Consider the following 8,132-nt stretch of genomic DNA (forward strand, 5'->3'; position numbering starts at 1 on the left):
GGCTGCCTGGGGGCTGTAGGTGAGGGGTGGGCTGACTGGGGGCTGTAGGTGAGGGGTGGGCTGACTGGGACTGCAGGTGCACTGCTGAGTGCTTGCTCACTGTAGCTCCACCACAGGGTGGTCACTCAGCTATTTTATTGGGAAAACTCAATGTCAGATTCTAGATATTTTCTCCTGGGTTGGTCAGGGTCCTCAGAAGAGGCTTTTCTAGTCTCCTGCTAGAATGCTAGAAGCTGAGAAGAAACCTAGGGGTCCCAACATTCACTTTTCTTGGATTTGTTCATTATCATGTCCCACACCCAGTGGTTTTGCTCCAAGAGAGTCACTTGTAGTCTCTGCCACTGTGGCAGGGGGTCCCAGCTGCTTAGGAAGGAGGAGGAGTCTGGGGACTCGTGCCTTCCTGCAGAGAATCCCCCTGGTTCTCTTCTTATCTCACCTGGCTTTTCTCTCCCATGGAGGAACCTGGTGCTGCCCATTCCAGAGCCTTCCACAGCTCCTTGCCAGCTCTTTCCTGCTAACTTCGGGTTCAGCATTCTTGAGTCCGCCACACCAGTTCTCTTGCCCCTCTGCTGTCCAGCATCCAAACCTTCTGTCACTGTCTCCTTTCCCTTCTCTCCATCTGCATGGCTTGCAGGCTCGGGAGAGACCTTTATAGTTCCCCTTTCTCCCCGCGGGGGATGTGTCTCTCCTCTCCCCTGTTGTGGAGTGGAGTTGTCTCTAATAATTCACTCCTTGGGGAGCTCGCCTTTCAGGGATCCACACTTTATGAGAGGTCTCTGGTCTCATGCTCACCTTTTACAGCCCGAACTTTGTCTCCTGTCTCCTGCACGAGCAGCACATTGGAACCCAAGCTCCGGGTCCTTAGGGACTGGCAGATGCCCCAGGGCAGCACTTAGCTGCTGCAGAACTCACCTCTCTGGGTTCACAATTTATTGTCTTTTTGGCCTCTGATGATCCTCTTTACTCTCCTGTTGACTTGACATTAAAATATTATTTTAAAATATGAACATAATAATTATGAAAAGAATTGTGTTTGGGAATTCTGCCCCAGAGAGGTTTCTGCAGACCTCTGGTCCCCCGCACAGCCCTCAGCGTGTTCCTGCAGCACTGTGGGAAGCTTGACACGCCCAGGGTTTCCCTCAGCAGCGCTTTGGGATTGGGAGGCTGAGCACCATGATTCCCACTCTACAGCTTGCAAAGCTGACTGGTGCATGGGGAGAAGGTGGCAGAGCCTGTGTGGAAGACGAGTTGGAAGCTCTTTTCGATGAACCATGCTCACAGAAGACAGCGACAGGGGTCTTCTCTGGTCAGAGGGGGAAGCCATGGGGTGGCTGACGAACGCCTCACAGGCTCTCTGGAGCACGGGTCATAGGCAGCACAGTAGGAGTCCTTGCCTTGATGCTACATTTTCACATGAATTAAGGAAAGCGTTGTCCCTGCCTAACCCAGGAAGGGTAAAGCGCATGCCTGTGAACACCTCTGCCTTACAGCGCAGGAGCAGGCATCTTAGAAGACTGTGGGAGGGGGGCTGGCTGCCAGCACCGCCGGCTCTCCCAGGAAGCCCTCAGAGCCAGTCCACAGCACTGCCACCCACCTGTGTGGCCCCAGGAGTCACAGGGCACGGTGGTGTGTGCTCCAAGGGCTTCTTCACTAGACTCAGGGTTCCCGAACAACCCTCGCATTACAACCAAGAGGTGTGACTGCAGCCGCCTCATCCGTTCATTTCCTCTGCCATTCACTTCCCCCTCACAGAAAGAAAGTGAGATAAGGCCTAGGCCAGGTTCCACCTCTGGGTCCCATTAGTTTTCACTCAAAGTCAAGGTCTCGTGAAGAAGCGAACACACCTTCAGCCATGTTGGATGGGTTGGGGTGGTTGATGGGAGGACAGCTCTTTGTTACTTGATGTTTCTGCCCACCAAACTTACCGTGCTCCTGGGAAAATGGCAGAGGACAATTAGGGGCCGGGGAGGATTGATTGATGGCAATGGATTTGCCGGGAAATTGTTTTGCTTTGCAAAATTCTATATTATGAAATGAATGGTTTTAACTAGTTTTACGCCCTTCTGTGTTAGTCACTGGTGAGCATCATCCTGGTTGATCTAGTTCTCATATAAAAAGGAGTCTGAGCCATCTATAAAAGCGTTCAGTGTTCTGACTGCAGCACATTGCCTGCTCTTTCCTTATACGTGTGTGCTCTTCTTTTCACGACTGACTGTGCTGTCTGTGCCTGCCACTCACTCTGTCCTTTCCTTCACAGGTACTGTGACTGCTTTGCCAGTGGGGACTTTTGCAACAACTGCAATTGTAATAATTGTTGCAATAACTTGCATCATGAAATTGAACGGTTTAAAGCCAGTAAGGTAATAAATGTCCATTAAATGCATGCATTTTAAAAGCATTTCGAACTGTTTGAGATGTTCATAAAATGATCTCCAGAGATTCCTCATTGGAAAAAACCTACAGTTTTGAAGAATTTACATTGAACATGACTTGATTCCTGCTGGTGGGAGTATTGAGCCATGACAAGCGGCTGTTATAAAAGTGGTAGGCAGAGAAAGGCCTTTTGCCCTTTATTATGTGGGAAGTCTTCAGAGATGCAGCAGCCTAGGAAGGTTCTGATTCAAGAACATGCGAATGTCCACTTTGTCTTGGAGTTTAGACATTTGGGGTCATCTCACATAGCAGATAAGCATGAGCTGGAGCAGTGTAGTCACAAACGTGTAGACAGTCCACTGCGTGAGAAGGCTGGGTGAAAGTGCTCAGGCAGCCTACATTTTCAATTGTAAAAGTTAACAATTCAAATTTCACCCCTCAGCTTCCAGAAGAAAAGAATCTAGGTTTTCCCAGGGATGCAAAAGGTTGCTTCGATGGCCCCGATGACCACTCTGCTGAAGGCTAAACACAGGAGCTTGCAGCTTTTATCCCTTTCTGTAGGCACAAAAGATAATCAGGGAGAAGGGAGGGACAGTTAGGCTCAGGGTTGTCAACCCACTCCAGGGAGACACTTCCAGTGCCCACTCATTCACGAAGGGAAATTGAGAGCCATTGACTGTAGACCTGAGACTGTCCTGTGCAAATAGGACACAATTATAAGGGTGTGGCTGCTCTCTGCATTGTTTTCTAAAATAATTTAATTCTCCTCTTGAATTATGGATAAAGGACTTGAAATATCTTACCAATTTTGATATAGCCAGATCCATAGGACAGAAGAAAATTGTCATGCATGTAAACTTGAGTACATTTTATTTAGGGATAAAGAGTACTATCTACAATTAAAACTATAAAACCAAAAAGGGTTGGAATTCTCATACATTGCTAGTAGGAATATAAAGGGGTACAACCACTTCGGGAAATTGTTTGACAATAGCTAGAAAAACTAAACCTGTGTGTATGCTATGATCCAGCCATTTCCTTCCTAAAAATATAGCCAATAGAAACGAGCACCAGTGTCCACCAGGAGACTTGTACAGGAATGTTCATAGCAGCTTCATTCAGAGTAACCAGACACTGGAAACAGCCCAAACATCCATCCGTGGTAGAATGGATGAATCCACACATTGATGAAAAGCAGGAGCTACCGCTAAGCGCAGCAGTGCGGACGGACCTCCCAGTTGTTATCTGAGGGAGGCAGCCGACGCAGGAGTACAAGCTGTGGGATTCCTGTGGCACCAGCATAGGCAAACCTAAAGCCCTCTACGTCTGAATAGCGTTCCCCGCGGGGGTGCACCACTGGGGAGGAGTCACAAGGCAGCCTGCGGGGCCGCCTGTCCTCTAACTTGACCTTGGTAGCAGGTACACAGGTGTGCGCAGGTACATAGGTATGCGCACGTGCACAAGATCATCACGCCACAGCTGCAGATATGTGCCTCCACTGCCTGTCACACTTCAGTGATCCGTGAAAATGCCTAAAGCCGCGCACCGCAGGCTGGGGCTGTCCAGCAGCACATTGTGCCGTGATGGCCTTGTGCTGGGGGCTGTGCTGCTGGATAGCACCGATTCCAAATGTCAACCCCAGGAGGGGGAAGGGAGGCCACGGACTTCCACTGTGACCTCTCTATTGTTTGAATTTTTACAAAGAGCATTGAATCATTTTGTATGTAAAGATATGTATGTATTTGTGTGTATAGATCGATTAAAAAGGGACAACAAATAGACCTGGATAACAAAGTGTGTGTGTTGCTTGAGAAAGGCGTGGCCCAACGGTTGAGACCTGCTCTGAAGTCAGCACGGGGACTTTGAATCGGGATCTTGCCACTTACCTGCAGTTTTTTAACCTCTTGGTGCCTGGATTTCTCCATGTATAGAACAATCATACCGTAGTAGATTTTACTTCCCGAGGTTTCTGAGGATTACATGAGAGGGCATGTATCTATAAATCCCATGGAAAGACGCCCAGCACACGGTGTGTTGAGGCAGTGTGAGCTGCTAGTATGGTCCACGGTCTCAACCATTTTAGGAAAGAGGGCTCCAGAAATGCTGGATGGAAACGTGTCCACACGGAAATAATGATTTTCTTTGCATCTTTACTATCTATTATTTTTTTTACAGTAAATATGTAAGACTTGGAAACTCAGGAAACAAAACATGAAGAAACCTTAGCTACAATATACCTTTTTGTGTATGGAAACAAATTGAAATCAAACAAGAAGGGGCTGCACCTTCTGAACCATGTAAAGAGAGTCACTGCTTACTGTGGCAGCTTTTACAACAACAACCAGATTCAAATGAGATACCCTTCATTGAGCTGAGTTTTGAATGATAATATCCATCCTGATGGAGCTTCCCATTCTGCCCTAGGCATGTCTTGGTAGAAATCCAGAAGCTTTCCAGCCAAAAATTGGGAAAGGCCAATTGAGCGATGTCAAGCCCCGGCACAACAAAGGGTGCAACTGCAGGAGGTCGGGCTGCCTGAAGAATTACTGCGAGTGCTATGAGGTTAGTGCCCTAACTCACTAACAAAAAACACAGGTAAATATTTTGAGTAACTTTTGTGGTTAAAAAACTTTGCTGTAATTTAAAAAGATAAATATAATTATTTTTTTCTTCCAGGGTTTCTAGAAGGGCACTTATATTAATCTGAATTAATTTCCCAAATACCAGCTGAGCTTTGTGAACCAGGCCAATTCACTGAGGGCTCCTTTTGGAGCATGTTGCTTCCCCCGAGCCCAGCCCTGAGTACCCAATGAGGGTGCCCTCTGTGTGGCTTTGTCCTTCTGCGGCCACTGATCCACGCTGGTCCTCCAGCAGGGTGGAGGCTCCCAGAGGGCAGCCGTGCCTCTTCCTCCCTGAGCAAAGCCCAAGTGCTCTAGGTAGGGCTGTGGGGGACAGTTTGGTCTCAAAGACTCAGTCTGTTCCAGGTCCCTGTGGCACTTGTCCCCAGACATCCATTCACCTGGTGCTTTGACCAAGGGTAGCTCCTCCCTGGCTCACAGGCCCATCAGAGACCAGAATGGACAGTCGGCCGAAGCCAATGGAGGGAGGCTAACAAAGCAAGCTGCAGATCACAGCCTGGACAAAAGTTTTTTCTTTTCCCAAAGATGTAATGACAGCAGAGGGACCCACTTTCCCCTTCAGTGCTGTCGCTGTTTCACCTCTCTTTGCTCTTTCTCTTTTCCTTTTCCTTTGTGTTGAGGGAAAGGAAGAAAGGGAAAGTGAGGGAACCCTTAGGCCCTATCAGGGGAGCGGCTGAGCAAACCTTCCTTACAAACCTCTGTTTTGGTTTGCTTGAGGTCTTTTGGGGGTTCCTGTGAATTATACTTTTCAAAGGCTGTCTGTCACAGAGGGTCAGGCTTGAGAATAGTCCTCCTGATTCTGGAGACATGCACTGAAAGACCTGGGAAGGTGGACCCCACAGTCCCCAGCAAAGAGGTGGAAAACACAATCAAAACATGACAGAGATGCACAGTTGAAACGGAGTGGCATCACCCCCGAGGAACCAATTCCAACCGCACTCACAGTAGCTCCTGTGTCCTGCAAAACGCCCTCACTGGCTGCCACGAAACTACAGCTCAGCCCACTTCCCCAAGGCCAAGCCTGTGCTGGGCACAGCACACAGAATGTGCAGCCTCACAGGAAAGGGATAGCACTGTCCTTTAGTCTTTGGTGTTTGTATAGACTAGAAACTCTGAAAAGCCTCCTGCTTCAAAACACCCAGAGGTGCAGATGAAACAGAACACATCCCCCTGAAGATGCATCTCCCAGCTGGAAAAAACAGAGGGAAATCCCCGGGCGGCTGAAGGAAAGAGAAAGCCAAAAACCATAGTGATTGGCAGTGCCAGCTCTTGGTCAGCCCCTGGGACCCACATGAACAAGGATTTGGCATGAGGGGGCAAGAGGGGGCTTGCTGGGTACAGATGGGACACGCCAGCCCCCCTGAGCATCACATTGCCAGGAAAAGCTTGAAACAAAATCCAATCGCATAATAGTCTCCCATGCTGAAAGAGAACCATATGCTAGAGTTTTATCATCAGCTAAGGCAGGCTTTCTTCAAAACAAGTCAAACGAAGCAGCCTATTGGCTCCCTGGTGGACAAGGGAGAGCAATGCCCTCTCTGTGCTTGGGACTCAAACCCACACACTCGGCCTCCGCTCCGTCAGCAGCAAGACTACTGCGTCTCCACGACAGCAGCATGTGATGAAAACTGCAGATCTCACACACACACACACGCACACACACACACACATTCTCAAATGCACACACTCAGTCACACACATTCATATTCACTCACACATATACACATACATACCCAAGCCCCACATACACTCACATGCACACACACGCACACTCAGCACACATCTCACACACACACTCATACACGCTCACCCACACACTCACACTCACACTCCACACCCTCATACACACACACACACACTCATACACGCTCACCCACACACTCACACTCACACTCCACACCCTCATACACACACACACTCATACACGCTCACCCACACACTCACACTCACACTCCACACCCTCATACACACTCACACACACACACTCATACACGCTCACCCACACACTCACACTCCACACCCTCATACACACCCACACACACTCACACTCCACACCCTCATACACACTCACACACACACACTCTCTCTCTCTCTCTCTGTCTCTCTCTCTCTCATGGGCAAATATACACAAAGAATTATTTAAGGTCCAAATAGAATTTGTCAGTTTTTGATGACTTGTGGGACCACCTAATTTTATTGAAGCATTTTGTATTACCAGGCCAAAATTATGTGTTCTTCTATTTGCAAATGCATTGGTTGCAAAAATTATGAAGAAAGCCCAGAACGAAAGACACTAATGAGCACGCCAAACTACATGCATGCTGGAGGTTTGGAAGGCAGCCGCCATCTGCCACCACCGAAATTTTCAGGACTTCCAAAATTCAGTCAGGATAGGTACGTACTTTGAACTAACCTCTGCTAATAGAGGGAACAGAGGTTAATTTGAGAGGAGAATTAAGGACAATTTATCCACTGGAAAGAATGTGTGAGCCTGCAGGGGCAGGCATGTGTTCGGGGGGCAGAGGGAAGCCGTTCCTCCCTCCATGGGCTAATCCTGGGTGGCGACTGTGTTTCCTTAGAGGCCCTGCTGCGGAAACCTGTTTTGTCCTCTTTGTCTTCTTGGCTCGGCCTTTTCATCCTCACTGTCTGAGTTACTCCTGTTTTGTACCAGATGAAAGAGCCCTGCTGCCAGGATCACCAGCCGGGCCAGCAGAGTTCTGACACTGCCTTTGCGTTAATACAGAGCCACACCGACCCGGGGCAGGAAAGACAGCGCGTACCTCCCTGTCCTTTATCGTGGGAAGTGGCAGCAAAGAGCTGTGCTTGGTCCAAATTGTTTTCCTTACTAAGCGATTGTGGATCTGGATTAGTTGGATAATTTTGCATTTATCAGTTTTAAAGCCGCATTGTAATCCTAGTAGTTCTCAAAGGTTGAGTCATAATTTTACTATCTATTAGATTCCATTCATTTGTTTAAAAAAAACTTCTTTGAGTTCAGTGTAATGGTCAATCAGATAAAGTACCAGATGTCATTAATTAATATTTTGCAAAGCCAAATTCATGCTTATTTGGTTAGAGAGTATCAGAAATACTCATGACTGTGACCTACAGGGGTGTTTT

The 8,132-nt window shown here is 48.1% G+C and overlaps 1 protein-coding gene across 1 annotated transcript in view; it reads left to right on the top strand.

Moving 5' to 3' along the window:
- The window catches only part of MTL5 (metallothionein-like 5, testis-specific (tesmin)), a 47,029-nt gene that overhangs the window by 36,072 nt on the left and 2,825 nt on the right, over nucleotides 1-8,132 (top strand). The window contains exons 6-8 of the mRNA XM_011942317.1: nucleotides 2,258-2,360; nucleotides 4,798-4,935; nucleotides 7,231-7,406. Coding sequence (XP_011797707.1) covers nucleotides 2,258-2,360; nucleotides 4,798-4,935; nucleotides 7,231-7,406 — 417 coding nt within the window. The remainder of the gene's footprint in view (nucleotides 1-2,257; nucleotides 2,361-4,797; nucleotides 4,936-7,230; nucleotides 7,407-8,132) is intronic.

Source organism: Colobus angolensis, unplaced genomic scaffold (genome assembly GCF_000951035.1).
Source record: "Colobus angolensis palliatus isolate OR3802 unplaced genomic scaffold, Cang.pa_1.0 Scaffold21, whole genome shotgun sequence".
In the NCBI taxonomy this organism is placed as follows: Eukaryota; Metazoa; Chordata; class Mammalia; order Primates; family Cercopithecidae; genus Colobus; species Colobus angolensis.